This window comes from Chelmon rostratus, chromosome 11 (genome assembly GCF_017976325.1).
Source record: "Chelmon rostratus isolate fCheRos1 chromosome 11, fCheRos1.pri, whole genome shotgun sequence".
NCBI lineage: Eukaryota > Metazoa > Chordata > Actinopteri > Chaetodontiformes > Chaetodontidae > Chelmon > Chelmon rostratus.
In genome coordinates this window covers 18,330,019-18,353,929 of record NC_055668.1, presented here as the reverse complement: position 1 = coordinate 18,353,929, position 23,911 = coordinate 18,330,019, and the positions used below count along the sequence as shown (strand labels likewise).

The 23,911-nt window shown below is 41.7% G+C and overlaps 1 protein-coding gene across 2 annotated transcripts in view; it reads right to left on the bottom strand.

Moving 5' to 3' along the window:
- Positions 1-7,984: 7,984 nt before the first annotated feature.
- ccser2a (coiled-coil serine-rich protein 2a) overlaps positions 7,985-23,911 on the bottom strand; it is a 45,729-nt gene continuing 29,802 nt past the window's right edge. The window contains exons 10-11 of one of the 2 annotated variants that reach the window (XM_041948029.1): positions 18,091-18,175; positions 13,288-13,491 (exon numbers count right to left, since the gene is read on the bottom strand). In XM_041948029.1, the coding sequence (XP_041803963.1) occupies positions 13,400-13,491; positions 18,091-18,175 (177 nt within the window). In that variant the 3' untranslated portion in view covers positions 13,288-13,399. Of the gene's footprint in view, positions 13,492-18,090; positions 18,176-23,911 lie in introns of both variants that reach the window. The other variant, XM_041948028.1, reaches the window with a different exon arrangement.

The window sequence follows — 23,911 nt, the reverse complement described above, 5'->3', positions numbered from 1 at the left end:
TGCTACTTGAATCATGAAGCTGACACCACTCTATAAGGTACATCTGCTACAATATAGTATAGGCTTGAGTATTTATAGTATATAGTGTAGATAATATTATAGATCTAAGACGAAACTGACAGAAGGGTGAGGCTGAGAGAAAGACGCGTAATTACAGATCTGTCTGCTACTCCAGCCCCACAGACAGCACCATGGATCCATCACTACACAGCACGGTTAGACTACTGATATTTCAGAGCCGTGGTCGGGGCCGGCTAACTTGCACAAACCTCAGTCAGATACAGGATCAATGAGTTGGGCAGTCTGGGCTAACATATTCAGATAAACAACCCTCTGCCCCTGCACTCGCCCTGCTACTAGGTGATAGAGAAGGGGCCTGGCAGGTTAACGAGGGGGACTGAACCCCGTCCCTTCATATCCCCCACTGGAGGCTGGTGTTGGTTGGTGATAACACACGCGTAGAGACGATTGGGATGACCATTTAAACCAGCACCACCTGCATAAGAGAAGACTTAACTGTGAAGCGGACGCAGCGTCGATCCCTGGAAACGCGTGGAGACTGCGGCCTCTTTGGCAGGTGCTGATTTAACCCTGGATGTCAACACTCATCTCAGACGCTCTCAAACCCACAACAGGTTTGTTTAATCTTCCTGGCTTCCTGACACGTTCTTTGCAACCGAAGGCCAACAGAGCAGCGTCTGTGTTATGATTCAGCACTCAAGGTTTTCTCGCTCAGCTTGCTCTCTTTCTCCTCTTGTTTTTCTTTGCACCTGCCAATTTATATGTGGTCTAATGGGCGAGTTTTTGGAGGATTTTGTCTCGAATGGACTTTTAAAAAAGACAAGACAAAGCTCTTTACTGCACTTGACAATATCAAAAATGTGACACACAATCAAGCTCAACCTGAGGTTTAAACACTGCGGCCAGCTGCTTTGAGGATGCTGTCTAAACGTGTTGACTTGTGAAACAGAGTTAAGCGGATACTGGCTTCGCTCACCTTGAACTGCTGCGCTATGATAGAAAATTGTGTGTCTTGCATTTTGTGGAGCAGAACAACTCTGTGCCCTTTAAAACTTTGTTTCCAAAGGATCGGTGTTACAGACAGGTCCCTGACTGCTTTGTCTGGCTTCATTTTGTGCAGACAGACCTCCAGCCATCTGTTTTTCTCTCATCCTTCCTGGGAGGAAAAGTCTATTATAGTAATAGAAGAATATACAAGTAGAACAGGCTTATTTTCATGTGCCCTTTATCAGAACACTGAGTACCAGCTCCCTCTTCATTCAGCCAAATGCTTTACACAGACGTAGTAATGATTTATCAATGCACGCAGTCGGACATAAAAAGAAACAATCCAGTTAAAAAATAAGACTCCATACTTCAAACAAGAGGGCAGACTGTGGCACTCCAGAGCGCTTCCTCATGTGTTTCATCAACACTGCTCATACATGTTCTCTTATATGTTGTATGTAAAGAGGAAAAACTCGGTGAGCCATTTCCTTTTTCAGCTGCCACGATCTTGACTTCTGTCAAGAAAACGCAAAATACAATGGGTGGACAAAATAATGTGAACATGCTCCAGTCGCTGTCATCAGCATTGTTTTCAGCCCCGCCGGGTAGTTTTTTCAGCCGAAAAGCTAAAAACAAAAAAAAATGGCAGACAGACAGCGTAAAGACAGCATCAGCAGCTAAAGAGCCAGATATTTCTCTCAAGGGTTGGTGGAGACCAAAATGGAGCTAAAAGGAGAGTGAATCTTGAACTTGCCTGTTTCTGTCCAGGTGTTTCTGTGATCCTGACTGCGACTGAATTCTGGAAATGTACGTAGGCAACAGTTTGCTAAACAAGGCGACAAGTCAGTGTTGTGTTCATAACTTTTTTTCCAAAGTGTCCAAAGAGTTAGTATTTTGCGTTCAATTAGTGTAATCACAGACACTTTGTCAAAGCGACAATTGTTGAATAATGTTACTTCGACTCTTCGAATGCCAATTAGTGGCTTTGTTGACGGAGTGCCAGACCTGTATAAAAGAGGTCTGGCACTCAACTCTTTGATATGCAAGTTTTCACAAACACATGAGATAATTAACAGAGCTCAAAACACAGCCAAATCATCTGTGCTCAACTACAGGTGCATCCGGCCAAAATCAATAAATAAAATCAAAATAATGACAAGAAGCCAAACACAAGCAACCTGCAAAAAAAAAAACAGAAGATCAATCATATGAACAAGGACGCAATGTCTCCAAACCGGATGCTGCAGGCTGAAAAATAGCTCTCTAAAGATGTCAATTAATGTGATTGACATATTAACTTCACAACTTGTGCTTTCGCTTAAAGCGTAATTTTGGTATTTGCTTCATTAGGTAAGGTGCTGAGGCATTTCAACACTACAGTGTACTGCACATCGATATGTATCTCCTGATCTTCCTCTCTCTGTTTTCTGTCAAATAAATGCAAAACTGGCCAAAATTTGAAAATGAAAGAGGTCTTAAAAAACTTTTCTTTAAACAGATTTCAACTTCAGACATGGGTACACAAACTAAGATGTTAGAAACAGGACCCACACAGACCTAAACCAACCTACACATCATTTTTTTTTCCATTTTTGTTTTATTTGCCATCTTGGAAAGAGAACTAAAGCCTTGACAGCAGGCACTCTGAAATGGTAGACTGGTGATCTGTAGGTCATTAAAGGTGATCACCGCTGTGTAGTTCAAACTGATCAGGACAGCTATGCATAGCAATGAGCATGTGTGTGTGAATTAAAGCATCAGAGCGCGTGGGTCCTGTCCTCGAGGAGGTGGAAGTCAAACAGCTGTCAGGGGATCCAATTATGGTCATATTCCTGTGCCATCCCACAGTGCACACTCCAGTGTTGTGTTTTCCCCGCACACCTTCCGTCAACACTCAAGTCAAGCCGTCTCGCCTGCAGCGTTTGTGAATATTTGAAAGTATTGCCGGAGGAAGAGAACGAGGCTGGCATTTCTCCTTCAAGAGAAATGGCCGGGTACCCTGGTGGCAGAAAGTCTCTGCCTGAAAACAAAACACAAGCCAAGTACACAAAGGCCCTCTGTGGCGTCCTCACTGATTAACTGTTCAAGAAACTCTTGTGCACTCTGTCGCAGCAGGTTCAAGATTTTAAGGAACAGTGTCAGTGAGGTGGATGAACAGGATGAGCCCAAAATACAAACAAATGCTTAATTAAAAGATCAGCTGGCACAAACATCTGGTATCTTTCTTTAATCATCTCTCTGGGACAGAGCACATGAATCAACAGTGACAACTCAGTGGAGTGGGCTAGATGTAAAGACTTTAATGTGACAATTTTTCATGATGAATTTGACGAAGTTTGTTAGAAACAGGCCTAAAAATCTCACAGAACCACATCTGAGAATGCAGTGAGATTTAATTGCACACTAAAGCGACATCCCACACACGTCAGACGGCAGAGAGAGGAGCCTGCAACCAACGAGGAGACTTAATGAGGAACACAGGAGCTGTGATATCCACAAGCCCGATTCCAATAACGATACGCAAGAACATAAATAAAACAGTATATGATAACTTGCTAATCCTTTTTGACATATACTTAACTGAGAACAGCACAAAGTCGATTTACCTCATCAGCTTCATTGATTTTTGTAAATATCTGCTTATTCTGAATTTGATGCAGCAGCACGTTTCAAACAAATTGAGACAGGAGCAACAAAAGACTGGGAAAGATGTGGAATGCTCCAAAAACACCTGTTTGGATCATTCCACAGGTAAACAGATTGATTGGTAACAGCTGATAGTATCATGACTCCGTATGAAAGGAGCATCCCAGGAAGGCTCGGCGGTTCACAAGCGAGGTTCAACACATGATTGTGTAAAGGATGTTACTACATGGGCTCAGGAACACTTTGTAAAACTCTTGTCGGTAAACACAGATGGTTTGTAAATGATTGCATTCTGTTTTAATGCATGTTTTACACAGACTCCTAATGTTTTTGTATCCAGGATTGTACAGTGTGCTGTATTGATACACAAACTCTGTTAAAAATGACTGAGATGCAAAATAGTAACTGTCAGCTTTGCCCTCAGCAAAGGCGTTCTGCAACTTAATCAAGTACACTATGAAACTACTCATTTAACCAGGCCCTAGTCCGTACATTAACCCTGCTACAACACCCAAGGGATTAAAATCACATACTGTACAATAACCATTAACAGTGTCCTGTTTACCTTTTACGCACCACTCGCCACTGGGCACACTGTGTCTGAACACACAGCAACAACGGCCCAAACTTATTAAAGGTTTAGTGCAGCAACAACTATGTTTGTCAGCCACTCAACAGAAGTTTTCATGAGTTTTATTATAGCAGGGGTGAGTCACCTAATCTGAAACAAAGATCAGAGCAAAACATCAGAAAGAAATGAAATAAAGCATTGACCTTTAGAGAGAAAATGCAGAGGTGCTATTTCACACTGCCAGTGCCGTATACTTAATGAGCGCGGCTATCGTTCAGGCCATCATCGGACTAAACTGATCATGACACAAAAGTGCAGGTTGTGGGTGTTTGCCACCTTCGCTGTTTCCTGGGGCTACATCACAGACATGTAAACTTTCAAGAAGACGACCTCTGTGCAACTGCCACCAACTTACAAACTGCTGTTAAGTACATCAGTTTCTTGCAAACACATTGCCAATTAAATGAATTTAAATTACAACATTTGGAAAAGATTGCTGTCTGGTTTGAGTACGTTCTGATATACAACACTGCACCATGAGATCACCTGCAGGACAGGGCCTGACATACCTGTCAGACTGAGATATGGGATTATGTCCCCCATGTAAAATCTCCACTGGGAGAAACTTGCATCTATAGCTATATTTAAAACACGTCCGTGAAACTAGCAAAACTACAGTTTAAGAAGGAAAATATTCTTAAAGTTTTGTTTTCCGCTTAAAAGACATGTACACTGGACAAAGGGTCAGGGTTCAGGGTTTAGCTGCATGCAGCAGTGAGGCTGCAGATCACAACCAACTGAATGCCCCTCGCCCCACCCCTTTCTCTCCAAGCATATAAGAAAAGCTACAGCAACTGTGAAAAACAGTGATTCCACACTAATGAAGACTATTAATAGTATAATCCATTTTTGCCAACAGCTGTCCCCAAATCCTGCACACTGGCCCATTAAAGGTTATTGTGAGAATATGTGAGCATGGCAACGTTAATATAGCTCATATGACGCAACCTGATAGCAGAAAGGAAATAAGAGTGCACATCTGATCTCGCAAAAACTAAAAACACACACACTAAACATCGCCTTCACGTTTTACTTTGTTGTCAGTGAGCGAGTTTCATGTTCAGCTTGATCTCTGCCCCCAAAGGAGAAATATTCTTCTACAAAAGCAAACCCTGAGGCATTATGAAGCAATCGTAATCATTAAAACACACTCTCTCTTTTTTATTTTGCCAATGTAGTCACTGCTTAGTCCCTCCTTAACCCTTAAAGGTTCACCTGAGGTGTTGCAACATACAGTTCAGTCAGATAACTCACACTGAAAGGATTTAATGTGTGAATCAAACCAAGATGTCCTCAGTCCCACGTGGGCCACCTCAAACGATGAAGAAATGTGAATATACTACAAACTATGCAGCAGATGATACTAAGGCAAGAGTAATAAACTCACAAATACATAATCAAGGCTTTGAGCAGACAATGCCATGACATTTTCAGGCTTAAGGTTGGCAATGAGTGCAGCGGCAGTAAACAGCAAGCAGAAGAAATATAATTATGATATGAAGAATAGCAAATAAGGCTGTGACGTTAACTTTTGACTTGAGTCGGAATATTTTCCCTTCTAATGCTTAGCTGAATATTATTAAGTGTCTGGATAAAACGTGCATTTGACCGCATATCTCATGCATGACAAAAGCCATGCTGAGTATGCCATGAGGCCAATATTACAGGGAATTACCCGTGTCATTGAGCCATGTGCAAGATGACAACAATGTTTACATTTCCGAAGCCAATTTCCATAATTATCTTCAGCCAAGTTCGCAGTGAGCCAATGGGAAAAACCCTCCAAACAACAACAATCCAATCAGGAGGGGGGTAAATATGCCTCAAAACCAATTCACTCCAGCGTTTTATGATGCTCAAATAATGAGCGCTCATATCTCAAGTCAGCTAACAACATGAAAGCATGAAAAAAAAAAAAACGCACGTGCCAAACAACAAGCCTGAGGAGACATTCAGCCAAACACCGCACGTGCATCAACAAGCAGAAGGGCACGAGCTCACAACACGCAGGTCGGCACAAACAGCAGAAAGTGGACTTACAGGGCAGAGCGAGGCACGGATCCCGGACTCGGCCTGGTCCAAAGTGTGCATCAAGCTGGAGGCCACAGCTGAAATAATCCATCACTTCTCCACAAAGTCTCCTAAAAACCACGTGTCGGCAGGCGAGTTTGTTTCTGTACATGTGTAGGAAGTGTAGCTAAGCGGGAGGTTCACAAACAAACCGCGTCAAAGAAAAAAAACACAACTTAAATAAACCTCTGTTGACTTGATATAAAGTCCAGCCGGCGGGGTTGGTCATGTGGCGGAGCTGCTCCCATCTGATTGGTTGTTCGATCAATTAATTGGTTGTTTCCCGCGTCCGTGATGTGACTCTCTGGACCAGGAAATGGTGTGTTTTTAATGAGTTCACGAATTGTTCTACATCTTTTTTTCCTCTTCCGGTCTGTGTGTTACCTTGGTTTGAGTAACTAATCAATAACATGAAACGATTTTAATCCATTTAACCTTGTTAGATAATGTGTGTTAGTTAACCTCTTATGGGGACTTTCACAGAGTTGACATATCAAAGTCAGTTCAGGTCTTGAGGAGCAGTAAGGGTTACTGCTGGTGTTAAAGAAAAGTAGTTTAAAGCCTTTTGTGGCTCCAGAGGGAATTTAATTTCCAGCGGAGGCTTAAAAATTCCAAAGATACTAAATATGTCACACTGGATTTAGAAGAAATTTGTATAAATTTATGCCCCCCAAAAATGTTCAATATTTCTATTTCACTGAATGGCACAGTCACATATAAATCAATCATAAATAAAGGTTTTTAAAACATTTGACTGAGTGTAAACCAAGCTTCAGTACTATAATACTGAATATAAACGTCATGCTGTCAGAGTGAAAAATGTGATTTTTCCAACCTTAAGGCCACTTAAGAGGAAATAAAAAGGAAAAAGTGAATGTTAAGGGTTTTACCACACTGCTGCTAGATGAGTTCATAGTAAAAATCTGCATAATTGAAGAGAACCTATTGTGCAATTTTGCATTTTTTGTCACACAAGAATGAGCACTTTCCTCAGTATTATCCATAAAATTACTCTACTACACCTCTGTTCTCTGAGCAGCAACCCGCAGCACTCTAGCATGACAACAGTGAAAATCTTTTGAGTTTATGATAAAAGAGCTCACATTCCTTTCAAGAGAAAACCTTTTGCACTCCATCTCCCACGTTTCCAAGTTAATGACAGTGTCACGCTTCTGCTTGGCAGGCTGTTATCCACCCAGCGTCTCCGAAGCGCGTAACCTCATTAGTAAGCGCACTATGCACAAGGTGTACAGAGGCAGCATGGTTTGTAATGAACAGAGATGAGTAATGCTGCATAGTTTAATTTATTCAACAGGAAGGGAAATGCCTCCGCTTCGAGACATTTCCTGTCAAGGTAACACAATAGAGTCACATTGAAGTCGAAGTCTATCTACCTCATATTTCATGTTTTGTCAAAATGAATTGTGAACACCTACTATCCTCATCCTGTACAGCTTGGCAACTTGAAGTCCTCGAAGCAGCCTCATAGGGGGCTGAGCACTACCCAATTTAGGTAGAAGTGACCTTCTGAAGTTAGTTGAAATTAAGAAGAATGAAGAGTGTTCTCCAAGAAAAAATACTATTCTACAAGTGAAAAAAAACGTCAGACAAAACCCCATTGGTTTCACAATCATACTTTATTTCCACAGAAATACAACCAGTAGACAGTGAAAACAATAAGAACAAACTGAGAACATGTTTTCTCCTTCATCTTCAATTCAGCAGCTTTGTTGGTGTGTGTAAGCGCTGGCGAGGCTGTGCAATGCAGATCCAGATCAATCAATAACACTGACTGTCAAAGTGGTACCTCCAAAGATAGGACCGGCGTTTTCACCTGTGGCCTCTCACTGATGGCGCAGCGCCATCTTCTGCTCTGATGTTCAACATTTTGCCTTTGACCTACAGTTAAGCATTTAAGGTGGAGGTTACTGGTCTAACATGCAAGCACTTCAAGGGGAAGAACATATTTTAGACAACATAGTGACAAAGCTCCAACAGAAGATTAGCCAAAACACCATCATCAAGATGTAGGTTTGACTTTTATTGCTGTCTCACATGGCTTCCTACAAAAAAGTGACTTTGCAAACAGAGACACACTGGGAAAGAAGAAGGGATAAAAACTGATACTGTAAAACCAAATGGATTCCATGCAGCGTCTAAATCCAGTTTAATGTTAATTCAGCATCGACAACTAACATCATTTAAAGTGCTTCAGAGAAGAATTTTTAAAAGCTTTATTTGCTTTTTTTCATCTGCATAAAAGGTCGCTTAAAATATAGTGTAGCGTTCCCTCGTCTTTTTGCTTCAAACAATATTGCACAGTGTACTTGGGACAGTGCTGAACAACTGCAAGCAGCTGATATTGGAGATTATGGAGCGATAAATAGGGTGACCTTGACTATTACTGGAGGAAAATATGAGCAGCTACAATACAGAGCTTTATCTGCTAACACTTTCAACGACAAAGTGGAAATTCAGCAATAATGAAAGTGACAACTGCAACATCTGAGAGGTGGATTTGAAACTGCTATAAAAGTACATCAATGGACTGTACCGTGTCTGTTGCTGTTGACCACAAAGATACTCAAACACAAGTCAAGTATAAGAGCAGAGTTACTCAAAAACTGACAAATGCTTATTTGAGGTTTCAAGCTTTGGGTTTCACTTTAAAACCATCATCGGGAGCAGGTAGAAGTGGCTAGAAAACAGCTGCCCCTCATGATGGTTTTAAAGTAATTTTCAGGCCACTCAGGAGCAGTGGAAACAAGCTGCACACACCAACATATGCATTATCAACTTGTAAAGTAAAAAGCATTCACTCATTTAGCAGATGCATAACAGCACCAGCATTCATTGAGTCATGTTTGTGTTCCCCTGAGACATTTAAGTCCAATATTTCTTCTCAGCTCTGTTTTTGTTCTCCACCAGCCCTCGAGGGAACTCTCGGGCTCTTCACTTGCTAAATGCTCCACTGTGTTTAACAGCTTGCCACTCATGTGGCCGGTCTGCTGGGTTTAGCTTTTTTTTCTGCATCTAGAAACAATGTTGACACGAATGGTGTGAGAGATTCAAAACAGTAAAGTTGTGGGCTGTAAAACCAAAACAATGATCTTAAAGGCTCATAAATGCTCCAAAGAGGTTTATGACTACAAACGATTCCTTAATATACGCACAGCTATATCCAAGGTCACAATTACTACACAGATTACAGCGTCTTTAAAGTAAAACTGAAAGCTTGAAACTGCAAACATATCTCTTTTTTTGCAGTAACTCTGTTTACGTTCTGTATATCAGTGGATTACCTGGTTACAAGTCAAGTAATGTGTCTGAGTTGATGTGCATCTTTAGTGTATTACGATCTTAAGAGATAGATACTGTGTGCAACATGCTGAAACGCAGTCCTGTGCCATTCAGAGTAGAAATATGGAGCAACCCGGCCCTTTTGGTAACTTTTTTTCCTGTTGTGCAATGCAGCTTAATAATTTGTGTTCCCGCAAAAATAAACTGAATCAAAATCCTGCATCAGAATTGATCCGAGCTGCTGCAGGGAGTTTTCAGCCCAGTTGTGGTTTTGTTATAGCATGGCTAGCAAGACTGATCGGCTTGACTGCTAAACTGAGCAGGGACATTGATTTGGAGATAGGGAATACAGCACAGGGAGGGAAGGTTGGCACTGCCCTGCTTTCCCTGGCATGGGTTTGCCTTTGGCCTGTGGGCAGACACATCTCTTTCTCTCTCTCTCTCTCACACGCGCGCACACACACACACACACACACTTCCAAGAGAGAAACATGGGCAGCCAGGATTGTCTGGAGACGTACACACACACAGACACACAAACACACACAGTGGGCAACATTGATTTCCCGTTTGGCATTACTAAGCAGTGAGTGACACAGCTGAGGGGATTGGGCTATTCTCTGGACCACAGTGCACACAAACAAACAAACATGCTATGTATTCTGTCTCCCTCCCCTCTCTTCCACACACCGTAACAACATTTTATAGACAAACATTCATGAGCAGAAAAGTCTGCCAGAAACAGCTCATCCTGATCGTAGCGCCTTCGCTATTTCATCTCTACATCTCGTATTCTTCGCTCTCTCTTCCTGCTCTGTCTCATTCTCTCTCTCTCTCTCTCTGCATCTCCCTCATCCTCTTTTTCTGTCTCTGTGTTTCATTAAAAGAAATGGTTTTCTCTTGGCTTCACACGGCACTGACGACTGCTTGGCTGGTCCAGCACAATGTTGTACCGTCCAACAGGTAAACATGTTTTATCAGCCACATGGATCCACACTCACAGACACGCAAGCCTCTGCCCATTTCCAGGTTAATCAAGAGACGGCCATCTTCTTTTGGCTACGGAGGAGAGATGGATCAATGTGTACTCGGAGACCTCATTTTGTGTGGGCTACCAAAACAATAAAAACACACCTTTGTGCACTGTTATAGAATTCAAAGTGTGTTTGTTTGGCTACTGGGAAGTGATAACTGGTGTGTGTGCTCCCTCTGAGGTCCGTGTCTCTTTGAGTTTTGTCAGAGTTCCCGTGCATGTGCGTCCATGCAGCTTGTGTGTCCGGATGTATATGTGTGTGATGTGTGTGTGCGTGGCTCTCTCTCTCTCTCTCTCTCTCTCTCTCTCTCTCTCTCTCTCTCTCTGTCTCACTCTGTGTAGGGTGCATTATTGGACGCAGTAGACCGGACAGTGCCAGAGGCGTACACCAAGCGGTCACGCGGCGTGACAGAGAAGAGAGCAGAGTTGCTGTCAGAAGGCCTTTTTAACACACTACTGCTCCCCATTCGGGGACATTTCGGGAGCGTTTGACTGCAAAAGAGCTCAGCAAAGGAGAGATAAACACGATTCTCCAAAACTCCCACAGAAGCACCACTAAAGCCCTGAAGGCTCCCTACCTGAAAATACCACGCTAATACCTTTGATGTTCCCAAAGAAATGTGCAAGGGAGCGAAAGGCGGGGGAAGGGGGGCGTTGGAGGGGGGTGCGACAACAGCTCACACACACACACACACACACACACACACACACACACAGACACACCAGGCAGCAGTGTTTAATGAATCCGTTGGCTGATGCTTACATGTGTGGGTCATTGAGGAAGACAGATCAAATGTCCCTCTTGACAAGTTAATTAACTCTCAAATCAAGCGTCACTCTTCTCAACCTGATTTTGCCTTGTTACATTTTCTTACATCACCTTATGATGTCATCAAATGAGGCAGGTGGCTCATTTTTAGTTCTTTTTTTCACCTGAAAAAGTTCTCAACATTTTTGCAACAAATGTATTTGCACTGGAAGTGACCTTTCCTCACATTACTGGCTGTTTTGTACTATATGTCTTTGTCTTACAGTAAGGATTAATATAAGACTGTAAGACAATAATTAGATTTGCTACATGCTGTCTCCTCTCTTTCATCATATGTCCTGCTACTCCACACTAGTTTTCTATCTAAAAATGCACAAAGTAACCAGAGTACTTTGTGTATTTGCACATGGATGAGTGGGCCTACATTGCACCTGAGCACACTTAAGTGCTTAAGTTTTCCGCTACATTATGAAAGGTAATTCCTCACTTGTGTATTGTTTAGCAGTGTAGCAAAGTGAAGTAGAAACATGTATGCACCTTCAGCATGGAGCTGCTTTCCCCCTTTGTCCCTCACCTCTATGTCTCTCATCTCTCACATTCACACTTACACAAACACATATTTTCATTCTGGACGTGACAGCTCCAGAGCACTTTGACAAATTTGCTTTCCAGTCTCTAGTCCCCATTCCCCTTCTACTGTTATTATATTTATTTTTTTATTTTTTTCTCACTCCTTGTTTTGTCTCCATCTTCCCCTGGGCTTTCTATTACACTGCAAAGGTCACATTCATGTCACCTCCACGTTTAAAACCGAATGTACCTGCGTGTCAGAGGGCACAGCTTTGTGAGGACGAGTGAACTTGGACTTTAAACTGTGATAATAGCCAGCGGGTATTACAAAAGAACAAAACAAGCTGACTTCTCTGAATGGTAACACTCTTTTTCCTGCACATTTGCATGTGCAAGTCTAGTAAACTTCTTCTTCCACAAATTGCTCTCAATCTGAAAACTGTTATATACCACTATGGATTGTTGTGAAGATAAAATCCTCTGTCAGAAGATCAATCAGTCAGGCTGTAGTTATAGAGGCTAATTTAGAAACAATACAGTAGTCACAATACCAATGTCAACGACACAGACAGTTCCTGAATGGTCCATGTGGTCTAATGAGCGCAGAGTAATGTTCCTTTGACACAAACGGTAAAACAATCACTCTGTTTTTATGGCTGGGAGAGAGAAGGGGATGAATATCAATGTCAGAGCGATTCTATTTTTGAGTTTTGATGAGTGGGTTTAAGCTCCTCAGGGTATCTTTGGCTTGGGGAGGCATGAGCGATTCATAGGGATCAGGATTTTGGCTGACCCAGGGTCTTTGAGCGTCCGCTGGTAGGGCTCCTCCAAGCTGGTGTTGGCGCCCCGCGGATCACTGCAAGGCTCTGATCTGCCAGGCTGAACCAGCGAAGTGCGACATAGACTTCGAGGCTGCACCTGGGGTCCCCCGTTATAGCAGGGAAGGCCTCTGGACGGAGGGGGCAGCTGCTTGGTCCGGCTAGCCACAGGGCCTAAGGAACACCCCGGCTTCAGAGAGACCAAGCCTCCGGTGCCCCCTGGCTTGAGTGCAGGGAGAGACACGCGCTTGTGAAGGCGTGGAGGCTGCAGCATGCGAGGGGAAGCAGAACTAGCAGATGCGGGAGTGACAGAGTTCTGCACTATCCCAGCGGGGGCCCTCCACTCATGCTGAGTTGTAGGCTGAGCTGCTGATGCTGGACTGTCTCTGGCATTTACCCCCCGTGGAGCCCCAGAGCCTGGGAGGTGCAGGTGGGTGCTGAGGAGATGACTCAGCTCATCTGGGCCTGCTGGTCTAGACACATATTCCATAGGGTCTTGAAGCAGACAGGCAGCATCTATATGTTTTCCTTCCTTTGGTGTATTCCTCGTGAGGTCACTGCGGCCCTCGGTGGGGGGAGTTTTTACTCGTCTTCCCTGGTGGAGGTGCTCTCTGAGGCAGGGGTTGAAAGGCTGTAGTATTTGAGGCTGCAGAGAAGAAAAAGTAAGTTCATCAGTAAGTTTTTTGAAAAATGGGTATAAAATAATAATGGGACAGTGAGTGTATAATGAGGTAGGACTTGTTTTTATGTTCCTGAAATGGCTAGTTTTAAAAATTCCCCCCTCTTTTTTGGTTATCTTTAATCCCTGTGGAATCCGGGCATTATGAATATTTTGCGGCTGCACAGGAAATCCTGAATGAAAAAAACAACTGAAATATTTGCCGTTCTTTGACTTGTTTATCTACTCTTTAATATCACAGCCTCTTTCCACCGCCAGTCACTAAATTATTCCTGCAATGGCAGAGGCAAAGTCACAGAGGAAGCCCTGATTCAGCACTTAAAACAGCAGAGGAGAATAACCTTGCCATGTGAGTGCCTGGAATCCACTGAAGTCTTTTGAGTCATTTTGTGAGCGCTGCTGCAGAGGAGCTTCAAAACATTCAAACTGAGAGCTACGGTGCCTCCTGCCAGTGTAAGAACATGCTGAGCCGCTCGCCACATGAAATTTAGACCAACAATGGTGTTGTCCTCCACCAGGGGACATACATGGTGTGAACGCAAAATCACGAACACCTGTACAATCTAATGCAACTCTACAACAGACCTGCAACAATTACTGTTTTAGTGAAGCTCTTTATGTTACAGTACGACAAATCAACAAACCACTTCTTCAAAAGAGCTGAATGAACACCTCTTTGGCACAGAGTCAACAGAAACTCATTATGACTTAACAGAGTTAGCATTTGTGTCAACACCGCTGTCCACTTTCTCCACATGCTTTATTTGTTTTAGACTGGAGAATTCTCAGATACTTTCTGCATCCCAGCTCCACTTTAAAAAAGGAATCTAGATAATTTTGCTTTTAAAAGAGTTACCACAATGTGCCCAAATGATGTGTAGTTTCATAAAAAAAAACTTTTTACAAACAACTATTTTGGACCACATTTCCAAATAAGCAGCAGAATACAAGGCCAACAGTAGTGGTAGTCCATACACCTACCAGCAGAGAAGAGTTATTCGGATCAGAAGAAAAATCAATATTGAGCTATATATGAATATCTTATACAGCATATGAGTACATTTTCTGAATAGCTTATGACCTCAAGATCTATATAAAATCCTTGATATTATTTCTTATGATACTCTGCTTAGTTTGAGAGTGATCCTGTAATGCAGAACCTCAAGAACCTAAACCCACTTGGAACCATCTAGAACTGCAAAAAAAAGCACAAACTCAGTCTTAGCAGAATTATACCCACTGTGAGTTCAAAGTAAAATGATCTCAGAGGATATGAATATATATCTGTGCAGGCCAAGCTGCTCCGTCTGTTTCCACCATCAGTTATTAGTATTGTGAGTGGGAGTAAATGTCCGAGGCCACAGCTCCATCTCCTGGTCCTCTGCCACAATGCGTCCACTAGCCTGTTACAAAACCCTGGTCCACCTCTCAGTTTGATGGTGCATGTTTTGTTCATGTCAAGCAACACAACGCTGTAGATTTCAAAGTTTGCACTTTAAAAACTCTTCAATAAAGACTGTTTCTTTTGTTTCTTACTTTACCTCTAATTGGACTGCCATTCAAATCATGAGCATGTTACTGGGTCTTTTTTTAGCTTTGACATGCTGCTCAGTCAGAGCACTCCCTACTAACTCCCATAGCTCAAAGATACACTAAGGACTTTGTTCAAAGCCACAATTATGGTGTCATAGTGTCAGGTGTCACCAAAGTAAATTAACTAAATAAACCCTCAAATTGTTGACACATTATTAATATAACCTCATTTTCTAAATGATAAAGCAAAACACAATGAAACATTGTACATACAGGACCAAGTGGTAGGTTTCAGTTTGGACAATCAGGTTCATGGCGAAGACACTAACTGAAATGTCCATGTCATAAGAATACCTCTGATTGCGATGTTTGCAATGAGTGCCTATATTTATATAGCTGGCCCAGCTGGAAGAGGTCTCTGACAGGGATAGCAGCATGCATTATCTACAATATGGGGTCGCAGTCAATAATTATTTGCACCTACAGCTGTCTGCTACAGTGGTATTAATAAGCAGCAATCATTTTGCGCTCTTCACTGCACTGCCAAGAAGTAAATATCTCAGCTTCCTGATGATAGCTATCACTTCAACAGAAAAATACAGGTCTGACCGTGAAACGTGCCAATTTGCGGCACCTGGAAAATATCAGGACCCACCACAACCAATCCTATCTCCAGCCTCTCTCACAACAAAAAATAGCTGTGTGATTGGAAAAGCAACATGCAAGAATCTGAATATGGATGTAAATAATCCCCACTATGTCTGTGAGAGGATGAATGAATGTGATTGCAGCACATAAGCAGATGAGAGTGGCAATATGGTGGCACTCCATTTCAAAGCTATTTTAGGTTTTGTAGAATCATTTAATATAGGCGGCTGTGAAAATGGTGATTTGGATTGTATCTGATTTAATTGCTTTTGATAGGAGAGTTAGAATAGAGCCAATTGCTCAGGACAGCAATAATACCTGTTCACGTTCAATATTACAGGGGTATTTTTAAATGTTAAGTGCTCCTTTCAAAACACTACACACTTCAAGGTGAACACCTAGAATAATGAAGCACCTGTTCGATGAATAAAACATTGAGAAAATCCACACAGAGAGATTTACCAATGCATGCATAACAGTTCTCGTATACTTAATTCGACAGGATGGAAGAAATTAAAGACATACCAATGTAAAACTGAGAATAACTAAAGCACAAAAACAGGCAAAATGATCTTTAAAAAATTCAACAAAGAACATGGAAGTGAAAGATGAAAAATATAAAAACTAAAGCAGTATCAGACCAAAGTTCCAAGTAAAAATACACAAGATCAAAAACTCAAAAAAAAATCCAAAATAAAAAAGCATGCAGAAACAGATGTAAAAAGGCATGCTTCTGCAACATGACGCCAAACCCCAGCCATCGTGCAGGGGGTGGGGTCATGGGGGCAGCATGTTGACTGCAAGAAAGGATTACTGTACCACGCTGTGTCATAGAAGTACTGCACTAGGTGCTCCACTCCTTGTCATATGCATTATGTGTGGGGAGGCAGAGGTAGAAGAGAACATGAGAGATTCAGTTTCAGGTTTTTGAGTACAGAGATTAGGAGAAGAAAGAGTTAAAAGACAGGGAGAGAGGGAGATGCAAGGAGGGGGTACAGACATGTGAGACAGACAGTTCTTGGGGTTAAGAAATTTTAAATGCAGAATTAACACCTGGCTCATGCTTGCAAGAAAAGGTCACGCATTAGCTCACCAAACAAACCAATTTACTCCAAAATATAATTAGTGCGTCCTCCTTTCAGAGAAACCTGTGTGAAGATTTAAATTTTATATTCTAAAGAGCTTTCTTACAAGAACTCTTTGCTGCTCAGTTTACAGCCAGAACTCCCAGTGGGGGGTCAGATCATTAGTGGCCCCAGCCGTTGTTTCTCATCTTATATCTAAATATGACTGCATACCGGCTATACATTAGTATGTTTCAGTGTCATTACCTCTTTTCTCCTACTGTTTTCTCCCACTGCATCTATATTATTATTGATATACTGTGCTTTCCTTATTTAGACCATGCAGTATACTGGTAGGAAAAAATGCACTTTGACTGAATGCTGGGTTGTGCTCACATACTGTTTTTGTCAAAATAAGTCTCTAAACAGAGAGTGCACATGATATTGAAATAACCTGATATAAACTACAAAAATACACCTGTGTCACATTTTTTTCACCTTCTCGGTACAACGCTGAGCCCCAAGTGGGGTAGATCAAAGGAACAAAGCGTAGGTTATTTTCTTTGCTTCCTTCTTTTTTTTTTTGCTCTTCACTCTTTCTCTTACGCACATGCACGAGTCAATTTGCCTGTCATCATTCTCTTTATCTGTCTCCCTTATTTGTTACCACATCAGCACAGCATAATAGGTAAGGTTGCTGCTACTGTGCTGTCATTGTTTCTGCCGTGCTGTCTTTCTCAATGAAGTCAAACTGTTTAAGTCCACAGGAAAACGTTGGAAATTTCACTTTTATATCCAAAGCAAAGATCAGGCTACGGTCACGTGAACTATCTGTTCAAGAACAGAAGTTACATCCTCTATTTAAAAAACTATTATCATATCACACTGACACTATTCCTACTGCAAATTATGGTAAATGTGTTATTTTTGAATTAATGTCTACAAACAGTTGAGTGGAGTCATGATTAGAAATACAGGTATCTGCAGGTTTTACAAAGTCAACTAATTAGCCAGATCTGACTGAACACGGCTAATAGAGGGGAACTAAACTGTCAATGCAGCATAGGAAAAAGCCACCAGATAATTAATTGTAAAGGGACAAGAAGTCTTTTGCATGTCACTAATCTTGTTACAAATTAATCTAAAAGTAGACATCTAGATGTCTACTTGCGAAAAAAAACTGAGAAAGAAAAAAATTTCAGTGGTTTTCATGGTTTTAATTGGAGATAAAGTTCAACTTTTTCAGGCTATTTACAGACCCCTGGATATGTTGTGTTATGAAACGATGGAGAAGAGGTTGCAAAGGATGTTAGTGACTCACTCTGTCTGCGCTGGGGCATGCTGGTACGGGTCAAGCCCTGGTGCTGTGCCTGCCACGGGGACAGCAGCGGGGTGGGCAGCACACCCTACGCAGAGAAAAACACAAAGGACAAAAGGCATGACGTACCGGAACACACACACACACACACACACAGAAGCATGCCAACACAGAAAACACACTCACAGGCACAAACACTTTGTTAATGAGTATGGATAGCCCAATTAACACAGCAAACAAAAACACACACGGCAGACATGCACACATACACTGACATGCACAGACTGAGACACAATCCATCCACCATCCATCCATATTACTCCATGTCAATGAGATGAAATTAAGCTCTTAAGCTCAAGTTTCCCTCTTTTATCTCCCCTTTAGCGCCTTTTTATTTGGAAAAATACTGGTAGTATGGTCTGGTAGTATTATATAGTATCATATATATATTAGCTTGTTGCAAATATTAAATGAAGCTACATACACATATTTGATTCAGTGAAATATTGAGCCCAAGATCCATGTTTTTATTAGCAGTACTATTCCATTAATTGAAATATTCCTGATGTCTTATGTCTAATGGTGTATAATTCTATTTAATATCAAAACATACTTTGGGATCTCTACTAGAATACAAAATAAACTTCAATGATTTGAACGATGTTTGCCTGCACACTGACTTAAAACCACAAATGTTTATGTTAAAGAGACCGCATTTCCATCCAAGTTTAGGTCAAAATGTTCAATAATGATCACGACACCCAGGCCTGTGGCCTGATAAGTGGCCTGTGTAAATAAATGTGTGGTTTGAAATTAGTATGCAGGCATTACTCTGTTCATCATTGCTGATTTCCAATGACCTTGCACCCACAGTGCATGTGATGTGCATATGACAGCTCCTCTTAACAATCTGAACATACATAAAAGAAGACTGTTTACACTTAAGTTCTCCACCACATCACTATCTTAAGATATTGTTAACAGGAAGTTGTTAAGTATCCAAACTCAAACATGAAGCAAAACATTGGTATCCAAACAGCCACTACAATGTTAATATTTGCTCATTTAGAGTTTCTATAACCCAGGAGATGAATTTCTCACATTGTTTGACACAATATTGTACTCATTATCCGATAAAACACCCACTACCTGGAGACTTCCAATGCTGTTTTTCCCTGGGACACAACCATCTTTTGCTCCTACTTTATAATTGTTAATAATTTTCATACAGAGTCAAATACATCATACAACCGTCCCTAGTGCCTAGCCTACAATCCACTGTAAAAGATCTATTGAAGGCAATGCAAACAACAAAGTGAAGGTAAACACTTTCTACAGGTGAAGCAAACAAACCATAAAACCTTTCTATGCGTCACATTGAAGGTTGAGTTTTACAAGCTGGGAAGGAAAATGGGAGGATTTTTCATAAAGCTGTGACGTCATCACTGATTGTGACATCCACTGAATATTCTGAGGATATTTTTGTGAGTTTCTTGAGCACATCAGTCTTGTGTTACACAGCACTACGATTTGCTAGAATGACAAATTAACACTTAGAGTATAATTAGTTCCAGAAAGTGGCAAATCCATAGGTGTTAAAACACAGCATCTAATGGAAGCACAACGTGACAGCTAGAATCATTGTCAGTGTGGCTCATTGTGCCTCATTGTGCCAGCTCTATATTTCAGCCCACTTTCTTACCACATCTGATCTACTGTCTCATTTTATCACACTATGCTGTCTGTCGTCTGAACATTTTCTTTGACCATCATCTGTCTGTGCACAAACATACACCTGAAAGAATAAAAGCCTTTTCTTGATACCAAACCAACCTTCAGGTTAAGCAATTCAAAGATCCCTGACCCCCATCGGAGAGGCAAAGTGAAGAGGCAGCAGGACCATCACGTTAAGCACAGAGACAGACTAAAATCTGATCAAATGCTACTCCTTTCCTCAGCTGTAGAGAGGGCCGCTGCTCAAATAGGACTCTAATATAGAAGAGAGAAGTGCCAAATCTGTCAGGGGCAAGAAGAAACACAGAGAGAGAGAAATAGAAGACAAAAAGGGGTGGGAAACTTCCCAGCAGGTCCAGTCCAGGCTATTTCAGTGCCCTCCTAGTGCGACTGCTGGAGGGGAGCGGAATGAGTTTCCCTGATCTGCTCTCATCCATGTCCTTCCTTGAACACCAACAACTGTTTCAGCGGGAGGGCGCGGCAGAAGACTCCCGTCGAGGCTTCATTTGCAGAGAGTAAAACCTTCGGCAATGAGAACAGGAGGGTATGTTGGAGGGTTCTCGAATGATTCTGCAAGTGTCTCACAGCTTTATTAGACCTCCACAGCAGCTTAGCCTGTCAGTTTTTCACAGCTTTCCATCACTGCAAAGGCTCTCCAATGAGGGGCTGACAGAGCTTCACGAGGGCAGGGAGACAGAAATTGGGAAAATATAAAAGTTTTTCATATTCCATAAATTTCATCAAAAGTTCTTTCATTTCAGACCCACCGGCACAGAGACCCTGGGTTTGATTCCTGGTAGTGGTATTGCAGCTTGGTTCTTTCCAAAACACACAACTGTTCACAAGTGGAAAGCAAGTGAGGGTTACTGCGCTTGTGACTCCTTCTGGTTGGCCATGCCTGCACAGTTGCCGTGAACTAGGTCCCTGGTGCTGGGAGACAGTCGTAACCACATTACACTCTCCTGGTAAAACTCATGAGGTAGTGGAGGAAGTCTGTCTGCTGTACTCTCGGGGACAACAGTAGTGTTAGCAGTGACAAGAACTGCAGTGCATGTGGAATTCAGCAAGAATAGCACACGTTGTTCTTTGGGTATGTCATTTTTCAGTTTGTGCATAAAAAAGTAGGTGCTTGTTATAGGCTTAAAAACTATTACTTTACGCTATGGCAAAAAAGTCTGACTGGCATTTAGCTTGTAATATAAAAAGAAATAAAGGGACAGAACATTAATAAATAAAACATTAGTTGTGTTTAAAATATAATATTCCTCAACAGAACATCAGTAATTGTAGTAGTTCATTTGTTAAGCGACTCTGGCTGTGCACGGCCCCAGAAGCAGAAGGTAAAACGTAGTAGGACGAGAATTTAAAGGTTGAGTAAAGGTTTTTGTTTGTGATCCTACAACCTTTTTTATCAAATAACAAGAGTATTTAGAAGAAACCACAATGCTGTGGCCTCTCTCTGCTTGAATCCTCTAATCCACTACACAGTTTCTCGTATTTGGCTACAGCTTACACCTCAGGTCGAGCCACAATGTCTCATTTCACTGAGTTTGGCAATTAAATCCTCACCTGTCCAAAATGATGTGTTGTGCATTGTGTATTCATGAGCGTGCGTGTGTAAGTGTGTGTGTGTGTGTGTGTGTGTGTGTGTGTTTGTGTGCATTTGCAATGGTGCGCCTGTGATGCAAGAAGGCAGACAGAGGGGATGTGGGTGGAGAGATAATGTCAAGATCTGAGAAGGGAAAACTTCTTCTTTCAACCTGCAGCTTAACACTGATCACTAACAGTGTTCAATCCTCCTCTCTCTTTCTTCCCTGGCCTCTCTCGTTCTCTCTCCGTGACAACAAATTGATCTAATTACATCTGAGAAAAAGAAGCAGAGGTACTGTCAAAGAAAGACTGGCAAAGACAAAAATGCAGCAAAAGAAAGAAATCACTGAGGCAAGAAAGAAAAAAAAAATAACAGCGTGAGAGAGCAGAATGATAAAAAGACACGAAGGGAGATGTGAGGAGAGAAGAAGAGGATGTTTAAAAGGCGGAGTAGGAGGGTAGCTGTAATTATCTTCTCTGTCTGCCACTGATGAAACACTGCCTATTGTGTTGCCATTGTTTCACCGCTGCTGTTCATCTGCGTGTTTGTTTATCTGGGTTATTAACAAGGTTGGCTCCCCAGTCCTCAGTCTGCTGAACTCATTGTGCAGTCATGCTGAGTGTGCCCTGCACTTGAGTACAAGAGATACGTGTGGCACATCCCACACACACACAAACATGGACACACGCAAACATATGCAGACAATCAGGGTCTCTCTCTCTCAAACACTCACAGACACACAGAAAGAACAAAAACACACTGTGTAGTCTTCTATTGTGCTAAATTTGAAATTACTAAAATCATGCTGCTCATGTTCTATTTGTTGTGAAAGGCAGAGGAGGCACAGAAAACATATCTGCTGCTGTGATTGCTCTGGGGAGCTATTCAAGAAGATTCCCTTTCTGCAAGTGACATTTAAGTGGTTGTCACACTTCATGTGCGTCTGCTGCAACAAGTATGTAATATTTGCTGCATCCTGTAATTTGATGGGCATATACCATAACGTGAGACTTTTTTTTTTTCCTGAGCATGCTTTTGGACTCCAAACTGGATTGTAAGCAGATTAAAATGTGAAGCTGCAGGAGCTGGTGCCCAAAGCAGTTGGTTAGGATATGTTGCCAAAGCCTTCCTACGGACTGTGAAGTTAGTAGATGAGTACATCCCTGATCTCCATGAACAGAGGAACTGATTAAAGCAGCCTACAGAGCAATAGTCCAAAATACTTTGATTCCTGCTAAAAAAATTCGCTTGAGGAGAATATATCAACTGCATGAATAATAAGATGCACACTGAAAAGAAAATGTCCTTAAATAGCTAGGTCCAAGGGTCATAAATCACAATCTTACTCTTTTGTTTTTACTCTTAATCTGAGTTTAGAGCACAGTGAGAGTTCCCTGAAGTCCATGTTCAAGTTGTTGGCAGAACTCCAGGGAGAAAGCCAGAGACTCAATACTAGACTTCTCAGTATCATAGAGGAAATTTTACCCTTTGGGCTACCGATAAGGCAGCTAGATATCAACATTAAAGATATAAAAAGATTATAGTTAGTGGCCTTTGACATCAGAATTATTCTTGGCTGATCCATTCGGCTTAGCACTCAAAAATACTATCAGAGGGCAAGAGCTACTCCAGAGCTCTGATACAGCGGCACTTCAAATGTCAGAGGCACAAAAAATCAACTGAAAAAGGCCTTTCAGAGGGCAAGAGGGGAAAATAAACATAAAGATGACCAGATTAGGAATTTGTGCAGGTCTATGTGTATGCGTATGTTGGAGGAGAAGTACTGAAAAGTGAACAGAGAGAGAGAATCAGACTGGATGTAGGTGCGAGTGGCAAAAAAGAAAATATCATGTATGCAAAAAACGTCATCCTAGACAGACTCAAAAAAAACAACATTGGAAGGTGGTGTGAAAAAACACAAGAGGTAAAAGAGAAGTATTGTATGAGGAACACTGTGAACCTGAGCTTGCTGAAGATGCGAAACCTGTCAACAAGAGCTTTGATACCATCTAGAAGTAAGAAAAACAGAGAAAATGCCTTTCTCTCTGCTATTTGTTTACTCTGTGCTCTCTTTTCTTGTTACATTGCCAAAAAAATTTCAGCTTACCTTTTAGAGCAATTGCTTGGTCTGAAAAGTATAAATTCCACTAACATAATGTGTTTGTGCCTACAACGCTGCAAAACACAGGGCACGAAATAGTCTCCACCCTGGTGATGACACAGTAATGTAGATTAAAGGAAGAGAAATGGGAGGACTGAGAACAGAATCGACAGAAAAGCACAAACTCAATCTAACTGTGGTGTGCGTATTATACACCAGGTTACTATGCTACAGGTCACAGGCAGATGTTCCCACCATGGACATGATTCCCACAGAACACAGCTAGCCTTGCTTTGACTGTTGCCATAGCAACTATTAACCCATGTACTCTTGTGGTAAGCAGGGACCTACTATTAGTGAGCTTGCTTGTTTTGTCCTTTATTTTTATCTGTGGCCTA